Source organism: Emys orbicularis, chromosome 8, assembly GCF_028017835.1.
Source record: "Emys orbicularis isolate rEmyOrb1 chromosome 8, rEmyOrb1.hap1, whole genome shotgun sequence".
In the NCBI taxonomy this organism is placed as follows: Eukaryota; Metazoa; Chordata; order Testudines; family Emydidae; genus Emys; species Emys orbicularis.
In genome coordinates this window covers 111263519-111278454 of record NC_088690.1, presented here as the reverse complement: position 1 = coordinate 111278454, position 14936 = coordinate 111263519, and the positions used below count along the sequence as shown (strand labels likewise).

The 14936-nt window shown below is 43.4% G+C and overlaps 1 protein-coding gene across 1 annotated transcript in view; it reads left to right on the top strand.

Moving 5' to 3' along the window:
• Positions 1–437: 437 nt before the first annotated feature.
• Positions 438–14936, top strand: part of CLINT1 (clathrin interactor 1) — a 79602-nt gene continuing 65103 nt past the window's right edge. Inside the window, exon 1 of the mRNA XM_065409280.1 lies at positions 438–512. Within this exon, the coding sequence (XP_065265352.1) occupies positions 472–512 (41 nt within the window). The 5' untranslated portion in view covers positions 438–471. The remainder of the gene's footprint in view (positions 513–14936) is intronic.

Genomic DNA, 14936 nt, shown 5'->3' with positions numbered 1-14936 from the left:
CGCACTGTCTGCAGACATGGCAGACACCCCAGCGCCTGCCCTCTGAGGGAAACGACATCTCCCAAGAAGACAGGGGACCCTTCCCAGAATACCTTGCGAGGAACTCCCGAAGTTCTTCCGATTACCTCACGAGGACTACAACTCCCAGCAAGCTTCGCGGGGCAAAGAGGAATACCTCCCCCAGCATGCTTTGCGAGGGCTAAGGCCGAGAGCGGCGGTCTTCGCTCCCCGCCTGGGAGTGGACTACAAGTCCCAGCAGGCCTTGCGGGCATGTGGCGTCGGCTTCCGGAGGCTGGGCCGCGCCGCGTCCGTAGGTGCCGTTGAGCTGTGGGGTGAGGAGGCGGCGAGCCGAGGCTGGTCTGGCCTGGCGGTGCCTCGGCGGCGGGGGCCCGGGGAGCGGCGAGCGGGGCTCCGGGCGGCGAAGGAGAAGGAGGGGACTTAGGCCGGGGAGCGCTCTGCGCCACCGCCGCCATGCTCAATATGTGGAAAGTCCGGGAGCTGGTGGACAAGGCGTGAGTATTATGGGGTGTCGGGGTCCGGGCCTGCGGCCGCGCGCTTACCCCCCACTAGGCCCTTCCTGCCCTCCAACATGGCCGCTGCCCCGCCCCCTGTTGAGCTGGCGGGCGCCCCCGCCGCCAAGCTGTCTCCTCGTGCTGCCCTCACGCCCCCTTCAGCTGACTCCCCCGTTATGGTTTCTGACCCCATACCTTGGGACTACCTCTTCTACCTCACTATCCCCGTATGTCCCGTCTTAGCTGCCCCCTCACAGCCTCATCTGCGCCCCCCCCCCCATCCCGTGATGGCTGGTGCCCCTCTCACAGCCTCATCTGCACCCCCCCCCATTCATCCCGTCATGGCTGGTGCCCCTCTCACAGCCTCATCTGCACCCCCCCCCATTCATCCTGTCATGGCTGGTGCCCCTCTCACAGCCTCATCTGCACCCCCCCCATTCATCCTGTCATGGCTGGTGCCCCTCTCTTAGAATATCAGGGCTGGGAGGGACCTCAGGAGGTCATCTAGTCCAACCCCCTGCTCAAAGTAGGATCAATCCCCAGACAGATTTTTGCCCCAGATCCCTAAGTGGCCCCCTCAAGGATTGAACTCACAACCCTGGGTTTAGCAGGCCAATGCTCAAACCACTGAGCTATTCACCTGGCCCGTCATGGCTATAGCCCCTCTCACAGCCTCATCTGCCCACCCCATGTGTCCCATCATGGCTGCTGCTGCTCCTCTCTCAGCCTCCCCTTCCGCCCCATCCCATCATGGCTGCTGCCCCTCTGACAACCTCAACACCTCTCCCCCCTTTAGCTGATCTGTCTCCCTCCCATTATGATGGCTGATTTGCCCCCACATCATGGCAGCTGCCCCTCTCATCCACCTCTCTTCTAGATGATCTGCCCTCCACAGTCATGGCTAGTTGCTGTTCCCCACTCCCCCTTTTGCCCCCCAAGTTCACTGTTTTTTGCAGCTGACCCTCCAAAACCCACCCTTGCTTATTTGGCCCCTGTCATGTCCTCCAGGCCTCTCAGGTGGGAGAGGAAGTGATACACTTAAAAAATCACTTGTACTGGAAGAAATCCCCAGAATACTTGCAAAGGTTCATCCCCCCCCCCTTCTCTCAAGTTTTCTGCTACCCCCTGAACCCACACACTGCACCTTATCGCTACTGTGGATATAACTGACTCACAGCCTCTTGGCCAGAGGTGGAGTGGGTGGGGGAAAAGGCAATCCAGGAAATAAAACACTCCTTTTTTGAGGATCTTAAAAAAAAAAAAAAATCCAGATAGTTTAGGGCAAGTCTACACTACAAAATGAAGCTGGTTTAAGTTACATCGACATACAGCCACCACAGTAGTTAAATTGGTTTTGCATGTCCACACTATGCTCCTTGTGTCGTGTCCTCACAAGGAGCGCTTGCAGTGATTTAACTGTCAGTATGGAGCATTGTGGGATGGCTTCTGAAAGGTAGCAACAGTCAGTGTAAGCAATGCAGTGTCTACACTGATGCTGTATCGACCTGATTACATTGACCTAAGTGCTACGTCTCTTCTGGAGGTGGAATTATTAAGTCTATGTAGTGGGTGAGTTACGTTGGTGGGAGCTACATTTTCGTGTAGATGCTTACAGAATTAGGTTGACGTAAGCTGCCTTAGGGCAACCTAACATGTAGACTCAGGTATTTGCATAGTTACATGCTGCACATGAGAAATTCTGTCACTAGCATGGCTGCCTTGGTTACTATCATCATGACCATCACCTTTGTCTCATTTTGAAGAATGTAGCACGACATGAGTTATCACTTAGTGTGTTTCTCTGCCATTCCTTATTTGTTGTGGTGGAGAAAAGACTGAGAATTTCACCCAAAATGTGTCTGCATCAGAGAATGCAGTTTTTATTTAATGGTAAACTTGTTGCAACTTTGCATGAGCTATCAGCTTCAGTACAGGAGTAACTGGATGAAATTCTATAGCCTGTGCTATACAGGAGGTTAGACTACATCAGGGGTCGGCAACCTTTCAGAAGTGGTGTGCCGAGTCTTCATTTATTCACTCTAATTTAAGGTTTTGCATGCCAGTAATACATTTTAACGTTTTTAGAAGGTCTCTTTCTATAAGTCTATAATATAGAACTAAACTATTGTTGTATGTAAAGTAAATACGGTTTTTAAAATGTTTAAGAAGCTTCATTTCAAATTAAATTAAAATGCAGAGCCCCCCGGACCGGTGGCCAGGACCCAGGCAGTGTGAGTGCCACTGAAAATCAGCTCGCGTGCCGCAGGTTGCCTACCCCTGGACTACATGATCTAATAGTCATTTCTGATCTTAAAATTTAAGAATCTGCTCTCAAAACATGAGACTCTATTTGATTTAATCTTCAGTTTCTCTAGTTTGTCTGAACAGTTTCTAAAGCAGGATGGTTAAAAACAGCCAGCTGAAGAGCTGGCTTCTTATTAACACTGGTTAAGTATTCATTTTGCTTCCTGGTGCACCCTAACTCCGTACACAACTGAGACTTTTCTAGGACAGGAAACAAAGTTGACATTTTAAAAATGCAGGGTGTGAGACTTTTTCTGAAGAAGTTGTTTACCTTTTCTCTGCTGAGTCTCCTTTTTATTGTCTCTTGTCAAAGGCGGGCACTAGTTTTAATAGATAGAAAAAGTGGTATGTCTGGTTTTGTCAGCCTTCAGTTTCTAGTGTTCCTGTGCCAATCTTGAATTCCAGGTTTTAAAAGGACATTGTCAGGGAGTTCAGACACAGATTAGTTTTTGTTTGCATAGGTTTTGTTATAAACAAATATACATAACACACTTACTTTACTAAACATGAATATAGACTTTCTTTACATTTAAAAACTGAAAGTTTCATTTAATTTTCAGTATTTCTTTTAAACTCTAACAATGCAACATTGTGCCAAATGAATCTCAGAAAGTGAAACTTTTTCAACCTTAGTGAAATGCAGAAATAGTTCAAAAGGTGAAAAATAAATTATTTTAAAATACTTTTCGGTTTTAGTGATCTAATATTACCCATGTGAGGAAGCTTGTCTTTTGCAAATTACTTTTAACTTGAAAGCATTATTGTTGCAGTAGCACCCAAAAGCCTCAGCGATGATCAGAGTTCCATTGTGCTAGGTGCTGTACAGGCCTAGAATAAGCCCTTTTCATAAATGTCTTGTAGTGTTTTACATCCATAGATCTTCAAGTACTTTACAAAGAAGGATAAGTATCATTATCCTCCTCTAGATGGGGAAGGAAGCTGAGATATTTAATGAAAGAGCTGGGAATAGAACTCAGTCTCCTTATTCATGTCTAGTGCCATATCCACTGGCTTCGACAATTATAGTAGCTTCTCCACTCTGTTTAATTTATTAAAAATCAGTCATTCAAAAAATCCTCTCTTTCTACAGTGTTGAATTTTAACAAGAGTAACACTTTCTTCCTTTGAAGAGGGAGAATGGGATTTAAATAAGGAAGTGGCTTGAAATGTGTGCAAGTAACTTGAAAACACAATTCTGAAAACTTTAATTTGAAGGCTTTTGCTTATTTTATCTCCTAGACCTTGGTTCTACGTAAAGCTGATTTTGGCCTACTTACTATTGTAACTTGCTGATCAGTTATAAATGCATACAAAAGGTTTATGTTGGAAATATCTTGATAACGAAAGAAGGCTTCCGTTCAATCATTTATTTCTATTCTTTGGGGTGTGATCCACACCACGATGACCTGGTGTCCTTCACTTTGGCTTTTGCTGGCTTAGAGCTCTGTTTGATCAGTCATATCTGATGTCAAATTGGAGAACCACTTCTAGACTTTCTAGGCTCTCATTCTCTAAAAAAGACATTGTGGAGTTAGTAATCATTTGTTTTTAAGTTACTACTATTACTACTTTTTTTTTTTTTTTTGTTATTAACATCTGCGTGTGCTAGATCAATTCCAGAAGAGGTATAAAACACATTCTCTGCCCCATAGAGTTTATAATCTGAAAATAGACTGGGCATGACAAGAGATGACAGAATAGTTCTTTAGATTATGAAAAGTGTAAATAAAGATCCAAGTTTATAATTAACATTTTTAAGGTGTTTACTTTATATGCTTCCCTCAGTTTAGATAGAAACTGAGTTGTCTCGTTTTACTTTTTGATTTACCTGCACTAGCATCACTTTGCAGTAGTACCTAGATGTCCAAAACGGGGTCAACTTCCCATTGTGCGAGGCACTGTTCATACATATAACAAAACCTTGGTCCTGGCCTCAAAGAGCTTCCATTCCAAGGCATTGATCCTGCAATTTGTTAATGTGGGTAGACCCTTGTGCCCACACAGAACCCCATTCACTTGGCTCCATGTTGGCGCGGGGACCCATGCATAACAAATTGCAGGTTGGGACCCAGGCGGTGGTGGTTGCAAACCAAACACTAGAGAGGAATATTTACATCCAAACAAATTTTCTCTTGATTACTTCAATTTCATGAAAATATTTCTATTTTAACTGAAGTTTTGTGAGATTGTGTTTAATAAAAATTTTTATTTTAACTACCTGATCATATCCCGTTAAGTTTTGGGAAGACACTATTCCAGTTTCCACTGTGTGACCTGAGTATTTTTAGCTATTAATATAGCCTTTTAATAGTCTTCACACTTTTTTCTTGTAAAATTTATGGGTTTATTGAGTAGTTGTACATGAACAATAATTTCATGCCATGTCTTTACTGGCCAGTTGAAAATAGTTTGGGGCCTAAACCAAATGGATAATGTAGGTTTGTTGCTATATGGAGGGGATTTTGTACCTTTAATTTGATCCCTGCTGTCTCTAATTAGCATATTTTTCACAGAGAGATGTTCAGAAGTAATTTAAAACATAGGCTACTAAATATTACAATCTGTACAAGTATTGCTCAAATGTGTGGTATTAGTATGAGGAACTGTCTGTCTGCAGAGTTTAATACTGCTTGCAGGCCTCTGACTTGAATTTTCTCATCTTTTTTGGAATAAATTGCCATTTTTAGTTATTATTATTATTAACTTGTAAGTAAATTAACATTGGAACAGATGAAACCTTTGATTCTGTGAGTTTGTCTCATTTGGAAGTTAGTTTATTTTTTTAAAAACTAGGTAATATGTTAAACAAAACAATAAACTCTTTGACTGCAGCCCTACTGCATTGAGCTGTCATCTTGTTCACTGTCCTACCACCAACCAGGGTTGATTCTGGTCAGTATTTAAATGGCAGAGCTCTCTTCTTCCTGCCCAAGAAAAATCTAGGGTGTTGCATGATGTGATCTTGGTGATTCAGGTCCCACCCTCCCCTCTGAGTCATTGCTGAACCAGTGCCCTGGCAGAATGTTATGGAGTGCTGTGCCGTCAGAAACTTAGGTCAAGGTCTACTTTAGTAGTGCTTTGCCAGTATAGCTGTGCTGTTATACTGTCCAATCCTAGTGTTGAGGCAGCTGATACCAGGAAATCTGTGCTTTTGTTGGCCTTGTTTATTTAAGCCTAGCCCCTACAAGTAAAATCACCTATGCCATCAAAAGCACAATTAAGTCACACCTCATCACACCCATGACAAACGTTTGTAGTGGGAACCTGGCCTTAGTCTCTTGGGTGAAACATACATTTTAGACCTTGATGTTGGCACGTTTTAACTATGGGGACTGAATATTTTGTAATTATTATGTATCTTGCAGTTTCCTTTTCTCAGTTTTGTTGTGTGCAATGCTTCGTATTCTATAAAAGGTTTTTCCAGAGAAGCTTATAAAGGAAAGTTTAAAACAAGACACAGTCCAAAAAACCCCACTCCTGTTACTAAACTAACACAAAAACTAGAGGTCACCAAATGAAATTAATAGCAGCAGGTTTAAAACAAACAGGAAGTATTTCTTCACACAACGCACAGTCAACCTGTGGAACTCTTTGCCAGAGGATGTTGTGAAACCAAGACTATAACAGGGTTCAAAAAAGAACTAGATAAGTTCATGGAGGATAGGCCCATCAATGGCTGTTAGCCAGGATGGGCAGGGATGGTGTTCCTAGCCTCTGTTTGCCAGAAGCTGAGAATGGGCGACACGGGATGGATCACTTGATGATTCCCTGTTCTGTTCACTCCCTCTGGGGCACCTGGCATTGGCCACTGTTGGAAGACAGGCTACTGGGCTAGATGGACCTTTGGTCTGACCCAGTATGGCCGTTCTTATGTTCTTAAGATCCCTTGGTACTTTTCAAAAGAATGGAAATGTTAGCTCTAGTATCCTTGCTAAATTCTAATTTAGGTACCGGTAATTGTACGTATGTTTTGACTACCCGAATCCCTCTTCTGCTTTCAGTTGGATGCAGTATTCTTAATTTACTGTCCTGAATGAATTATTTGCATATTGTTGCTATGCCCTGTTTAAACAACAAATGTGTTCTTCCCCTGAAGTGCCTGCATTTAAAGTAGTGTGGACACGATTCCTATGTGTTTGTGTTTCTATAGTTTGAAAAACAGTTCGGGATCCTGTGGGGGAATAAAAGCTGATGCATAAATATAACATGTCATTGTAACTTGGTGTACAGGTCTGTCGCATCTTACGCGCATTTAACATGCGCAATTTCAGCTTTACGTGGTCGGCAAACAAAAAACAAAAAAGAGAAAAATAACAATTTTAATACTGTACTGTAGTGCGGGCGATTCCGCCCGCCATTCAACTCAATGTAATTTTGACTATACGCGGTTTTTGCTTTACGCGCTAACCGCGGAACGGAACCCCCACGTAAGATGAGACTCGCCTGTATTGTCTAAGAAGCTCCCATCACAGGCTTTTAGCGCACATTGATAACTTGTTCCCTCCATCCTACTTAACCTTGGACCTATTGTGACAAGCAACAATCAGATCTCAATCTGTTGACTTTATAGCCAGGGGTTTCACTTTCTGCAGCATTTCATTATTTTACTGCTCCAAGCTTCTGTTATCTCCTGAATGCCCGTGGCTTCTGGAGTGAGAAATGAATTGATAATAGTACAAAATGTTAGACAATCTGATATTTTATCAATTTAAAAATTAACATTCTCCTATAAGGAGAAAGTAATCTTGAAAAAAGAGGTTTGGAAGATCTAAAACCAGGAATGGCCTAGACAAAATAGGTGTCGCACTGAAAAATATGAATGTAATGAGCACGGGATGATCCAAAAGTTTTCAGACTGTTTTCATTTGGATTACAGTTTAGATGTATGAGTTAGTGGTACAGAAGATTGGTAGCCAGAAGGTTGGTTACTACTCTGCTTGTGTTTTGGAGATACTTGGACATACAGATTAATTAAAGGGGTGAGGGAGATCTTGAATTCTGAATTCCCTCCCCTTATATAGATCTCTCCTCCCCCCCCCCCCCCCCCCCGATGGGTTCTGATCCCATAGTTACATAATCAGTCTTGGAGGGCATCATAGAATTGCTTTGGAGCTTTGATAGTTGAAACTTGACCATACCCCTCCCCAGGGTGAACTTGTCACCTCCACAACACTTCAACATGCCACCTCGCTGTTGGCTGTAGAGGTAAATGCGTATATATAGCTCTACTCCCACATGACAGTGCATAGTTCCATATCACTGTAGGCCCTACTTCAAGTGGGATATTTATGGAAACATATTTCACTATTACTGTCCTGCCAAATACATGCATTTAGGTAATTTCTGTGTTTTGATATGCAGAGCAAGTGTGTATGTCCCAGTTTAGAATGGGTAGTAATGTTTGCACTAGTATTAAGTGCTCAGCTCTGTACGTGAGACAATGGTAATGAAGGATAGTACTCTAGAGTCCCTGGCGCCTAGTCACACGTGCTTGTGTATCAGCCCATGTTAAGTCTGCACCATGTTTAGTGATTAAATAGTATTGCCTATCACTAGTTTACTCTACAGTTATATGGCTTATATTTCACTTTCAATTCCCTGTTGCTTGTATTTTTTGCTGATGTTTGACCAAGATGCAAGTAGGGCCTTACTTATCATTACCCACTGTGTGATTTAAATCACCTCACTTAACTACTTTCAGCAATTTTTCCTTATGCCTGTAATTGCTGAGCTTGTTTACAGGCAGTTTTCTTTTTGGTTTATGGATTTGTCCACCAGAGTATTCAGCCCTTCTGTGACTAAGTTATTGCTCATTGGCTTAGTAATAGCCAGTATTATGGTAAATGATCTATCACATGATCTATCCAGCTGAAGGGTAAATAACAGTCTAGTACTTATCTACAGCTGTCTGACCTTCCTGTAAACTCCCCTCTAGCTCCAGGGTCATTTCATTTTACCTTATATTTAAGATTTATTTTGTTATGCATAAGTAAGATCTCTAGAGCAAGGAGCATTTTGGTCACTGTATGTAAGGGACAGTTAACCCTCACTGCATGAGTTATCCTCCCATTGCTGCTTTATGAAACCGCCTGGTGATAACCGCTTTAACAGTGAGTATTTTGTATCCTTATTACAAGCAAGGTGATTGTTACTGTCTCCGTTCTTATATGTACTTTTCCTCTCTGCTCTTACCAGTCCTTCTGAGAGAGAGAAGGAACGTAGTGTTGGGATTGAGAAGAAAGATCATTGTGAAGCTATATGATGCATACAAGCACAGAGTGTAACTGTGTCTGCTAAGCACGGTTGTCACAGGCAGCATCTTTCCCAAAGCCCTTGTTTCTTGTAGGGCTGAATGAATCGCTCGCCCGTGCCGCTTCCCGCCGCCCCCGTTGGCCCGGGACAGCGAACCGCAGCCAGTGGGGGCCGCGATCGGCCGAACCTGCCGCGTCAGCAGGTAAATAAACTGGCCCAGCCCGCCAGGGCGCTTACCCTGGCGAGCCGCGTGCCAAACGTTGCCGACCCCTGCTCTACCTACTCGTCTAACTTTCTAAATGAATTCCTCTAGTTACTAGTGCATGTAATTTAATATTGTAATATACATTACTTATTTTTGAAAGAACATAAATTCTGCATCTCTGTGCCCTTGTGCTATTTTTGTGGCAAAGCTTTTTTTTCCTCCATCCAAAATATACCAGTAAATTATCGCCCGGAAAATAAGCGATAGATCAAAGAAAGTGAAGCAATGTTTTTAATGCAAGATAAGTGGGTGTAGTAATATACACACAAATATATACATGTATTACACAAAACAGATTTGAGTGCAGGACACTTGGTTTACATGAATACCCATAAAACTGAGTAAATCATGGTAATCATTAAAACAGATGAATTATTTTTTTCCCTCTACAGTGAAGCTGTATTTCACCCTTTTGGTGTGGTTTTGTGTTGTTAAATTACTCTGATTCCTCAGTTTCCAGGAAGCACAATGTGGCAGTGGAATCTGCCCTCTGCCAACTTGGAAAGTAAATAAACCCATATGCTTCTGGGCAAAAGCCTATACAACCTCTGCTGGGGTAAGGAAGAATTGTGTCTGCTGGCAAGTTATTCCATAATTGCCTATTACAGGGTTTCTTAAAACTTCCATTTGAAGCATCTGTCCGTCATAAGGGTATTGGACTTGGATGCACCTCAGTTGGATCCAGTATGGCAATTTCTATGGTTTGAGATCTTGAAATACCTGACTTTCAATATTAATGAAATCTTATGGTTCATATAGACAAATGAAGGTAGCTCTAATTGCCTGGTATTCATAAAGATGGTTAGGATGGCTTGAAGAAATTACTTTCCAAAATGTGCCACTTTGTCCCTTAACTTACTACTGTACCTGGTGTGCATTAGTAGGCATTGTACCACTGATGATTTGTAACCTCTTGTACTAAGATCTGCAATACGTAATTGCATTTAATGGGTAACGTCATTCTGTGGTGTTAGAATGTTCAGCCAGTGGAGTGATCTAATTGGGCACATAATTTTAAATTTAAAAAGGCAATTGCGATCAGGAAGACTTTGGGAAGCTTGTGTGTCATAACTCATGCACTCCAGCTTTATTCCTGTGATGACTTGATCTTAGAGCTCCTTAATTATTATTTATTTTTGTTTCTATAGTTCCTCGGAGCCTAGTTATGGAACAGGACCCAATTTGGTTGAAACTCTTACCCTTGTATGGAGTGTAAAAATACAACACTTAGAACCAAGATAAGCACTATATGTACTGTATACTAATCTTAGTTCAAGTGCCTGATCTGAGCATCTTTAGAGTGCTCTTCAGACATGAACTAACTTTGACAGCTCTCAAGTAGCTAAGCTTTGCTTTCATTTTATAGCTAAGGGAAGTCAGGCAGAGGTGAAGTGCCTTGCCCAGCACTACACAGTGTGAGTGCAGCAGAACCAGGATTAAAACTCAGATGTGCTTTACTCCCAATGCTGTGCTGTTTCCTCCAGATAATGCTGCCTACCACAGTGCATTATAAAATAGGGTGTTGTACACATGCTTTCTTCCCAGAAGCCTAACTAATTTCTATCCATTGTGTAAATTTCTAATCAGGATTGCCCCTTTCCAAGTAATCTATACATAAGCATCGCAGCTGTCACTAAATAATTTGAATTCCAAAGGAAGAATCCTGCACTCAGATTCTATGTATGCACCCTCTAATTTCAGCTTCTAACTAAACTATGCAGCAACTGCTTTTTTTTTTTTTTCTTCCCATCCCCCCACCCTCCATGTGTGGTAGCATAGACTGCCATGATCTGTTTTAGTGGAAACCTTAAAGTGGGGACCATTGGTGCCTGGTTTTCTCTTCCCCTTGGGTGAACAGTGAGCACATTTACTGGGTTTAGAGGTAGAGGTGGCTGATGGCCATTTTCTCTTCCTCATTTTCTGGAAGCAACATGATGAGGCAGATGAAAAAATTATGAATCCCTCTGAATTCCTCCTAACTGGAATAGCTTTGCTTCGTTGTAAGATTTGCTTTATGGCAATATTAGGAAAGAAAAGAGATCCTCTTGGCCTCTGGGATGAGTAAGTTGTATGCATCCTGATAGGTGACTGGGATATCAGATTTAGTGATGGCTCCATGTCAGAACTCAGTAATAAAAACAAGAAATTTCCTTGATTGTAGGATGGTACTTTCCCATTCCCACAAATCGGGCGGGTGAGCCTGCTTTTGTTTTCTCACTCCATCTTTAAATAAAAGGAATATTTGAATGGCTGAAAGAGCATTAAGAGAGGAGTGCTCAGTTGTAAATTAGTGGTGACTGAAAGCATAATGATAGTGCTGTCCCTATTCCACAGCCAAAAAATATCAATGTGCATTTCTGTTTTCACATGTCACTTTAAAAAGTAGCCTTTGTATGCTTGAGATTTAAATCTTTCTATTTAATTAGTTTTGATTGTTCTCCTGTTTCAAAATTGGAAAATGGTTTACAAAATAGAAAAACAGAATAAAAATATTGATTAGCTCTAACCTCCAATGTATAAAGTGTAAAGTGACACTTTGAAAATAGAGATGTTTTCAAAGGAGAGAAAGCTGCTACTTTTTTGCTACTGAGCAACCATGTTAAAGGCATCTGGTCAATCACTTTTACTAAAAAACAAACAACCCCCTTCCCCCAAAACCTCAAAACTTGTTGAACAATGTAATATAAAATCTAGTTACCAATAACGAAGACATAAATAGTAGACCACCATTTTTCCCTCGATGCACATACATGACTCCAGTTGTTTGTGATAGTTATGTACATGTATCAATGGGAGAATAAAACCTGCACTTCAACTATGGGGCCTCTTGAACTCATACTACTTCTTCGAGTAGTGTCCCTATGGGTGCTGTACTTCAGGTGTGCATGCACCTCTTGAGCCCTTGATTGGAGATTTCGAGCTAGCATTTGGCCTGCACGTGTGCCCTGTACTTCCTCGTGGCAGACCCTGAGGCTATATAGAGGTGCGAAGCTGCCCTCCGTTTCTTCTCTACCGTCTGAGATAGAACCCTACCACATCTACTTAGAGCATACTCAGCCTTCTGATTTTTCTTGCAGTTAGGAAGTTGTAAGTAAGGGCTGGTCTTCACTACAGGGGAGATCAACGCTGCTGCAGTTGATGCAGCTGGTGTCGATTTAGCGGGTCTAGTGAAGACCCTCTAAATTGACGGCAGAGCGCTCTCCGGTCGACTCGGATCTGATATCTTCAGCTCCCCGAGAAGAGTAAGGTAAGTCGACCAGTGAGCGTCTCCCGTCGATGCAGCGCAGCGAATATACTCGGGTAAGTTATTCACATAGCTGGAGTAGCATAACTTAAGTTGACTTACCCTGGTAGTGAAGACAAGCCCTTAGTGTTTAGTATAGTTAGTTAGTTTTAAGTGAGAGGATTTCCCCCCCCCCCACCACCCATTCCCTCCAGGAGAATTGTCTTCTCCTAGCAGGACATGCCTGGCTTGTCAGAGTTCAAACACTGCCTCTTCTCGGGAGGCTCTATGGTAAGCAACAGGCATGCCAAGTGTGTCCATTGCGTGGGGGATTCCCATGTCTCCCAGAAGTAATTCTTCTGTTTGGTCCTTATGTCCAGGGCAAGGAAGAACAGTGAGATAAAGCTCAGACTGTTAGCCATGGAACACACCCTGCAAGCCATGGAATATACCATGGAATACATCCCAAGCCAGGTCAGGAACCCCCCACACTCTCTCTGGTACATCTGTCCCCGGACAATTCCAGTGCCCCATCAATCTCAGGGCATGGTTCTCCTGAGAAAGGAAAGTCTGTGAAACCCACTGGGAAGACTCCAAAAAGAGGACCGCGGACTCTCACTCTAAGGAGCCTGCTCCAAAAAAGACCACATCCCTGGTGAGGTCCTCGGTCTCTGAAGGTAGCATTGAGTCCGAGGACTCTTTCTCCAGTTCCAGCAGGCCTGTGAAGCCCCAGAGTTCCAAGGAGAGGATGCATGGCTCCAATAGGGTACCGATGCCCTCCACCAGTAAGGAGAACAAGCACAGAGTACCGTTGGGTTCGGCCTGAAGCATCTTACTGAGCCATTGGTGCCGACACATGCCTCAATCCAGCCATCAGTATTGATGCAAGCAGCTCAGCTGGGAGTACCTATGCAAGTGGTATCCTTGGTACCGAGCAAGCAATGGCAACTGATATCTACAATGCCGGCAGTATGCCCATCGTCATCGATGCCGTTGGGAATTCCTATACTTGAGGCTCCTCTCAGTGTTGGAGGAACCAGAGTCCCCGTTATTGACAGGTACTGAATGTCTCTCGTTACTGAGACCTCTGTCTCTGAGCAGCCATTACATGGCCCAGGGTTCTCCTCCATCCTCAATTGCTGCCCAACCTCCCCCATGGGAGGATGTGCAGGAAGAGAATTCCCAGTAGGTCTCCTTGGTTCCAGTGAGGGGTTTTTCCTACGTAACCCTTTGGGAATCTGCCTTTAGCCAGCCACAGGGAGGACCTTGCAGGTGACCAAGGATGGTGGAACCAGCTTTGCATGTACCCTCCGCATCTTTGCAGACCCCATAATGGCTGTATTGGGACCTGTGGGCTGCCTGTTGGCAGCAATTTAACAGACCACACGTGCCATCCCTCAGGGAAACCAGGGTTTCACATCCTGCCCCCCTACCGATCCCCCCCACCACAGATGGAAACTTTCGAAGAACAGGAAGCTAGGGCAGATGAAGAAGTCACCCCTGAGACTCCAATTTCATCATCACCGGATGAGACGGTTATGCCTCCTCCACCTTCCATGGCTGATGACTTCAGGCAGTTCCAGGACCTCATTAGAAGGGTAGCAGGTACTCTGCAGATCCTGCTGGAGGAGGTAAAGGATCCTCAAAACAAGCTGCTGGATATCTTGCAGTTGGCAACACCCTCCAGGGTGAATCTACATGTTAATGAGGCTCTCCTAGACCTGACTAAGACGCCTGCCATTATTCCACCAATGTGCATACTAATGTGTTCAGCTCTCTCATTGGTCTACCTCCATCTTTCTTGCAGCATCTCTCTCATCTTCCTGACATCGCAGTCATGGGTATTCACAGGAAACGGATAAAGATAGACAGAGGAGATGTATATTTTTAGTTTGGGGTGAGGGCTTTAACTTCCCAGCTCAAACTGGAATAAATGGATATTGTTTAGCTAAAGTCCTTCACATTTGAGAATGTGCTCCTTAGACAGATATGGAAGTGCATCTGGGACTACAAAGGTCACTCAAATGAAGAAGTCCAACAATTTCTTTAAAGACTAATTTTATTTCTCCCTGTTCATACCCTGTTTCTGAAGAGTAGAGCCAAACTATTGAATGAGTGTCTTCTTTTAGGGAGATTGTCGGTTTGGAATTTTGCCTCGGTGTCCTCAATTGGGACTGTACTAAGTTCAAAGAAAGCAATCCAAATAACTAGGTTTCAATTAATCTACTTTCAACTGATTAAGTTATTTACTTTGATATTTCCCAGACTAGGCAATCACTGTGGATATGTCTGTGCTGCAACTGGGAGGTGTGATTCCCAGCCCAGAAAGACTCTCATAAGCTCAGTTTGAGCTAGCCCGCAAAAAATCACCATGTGGCCG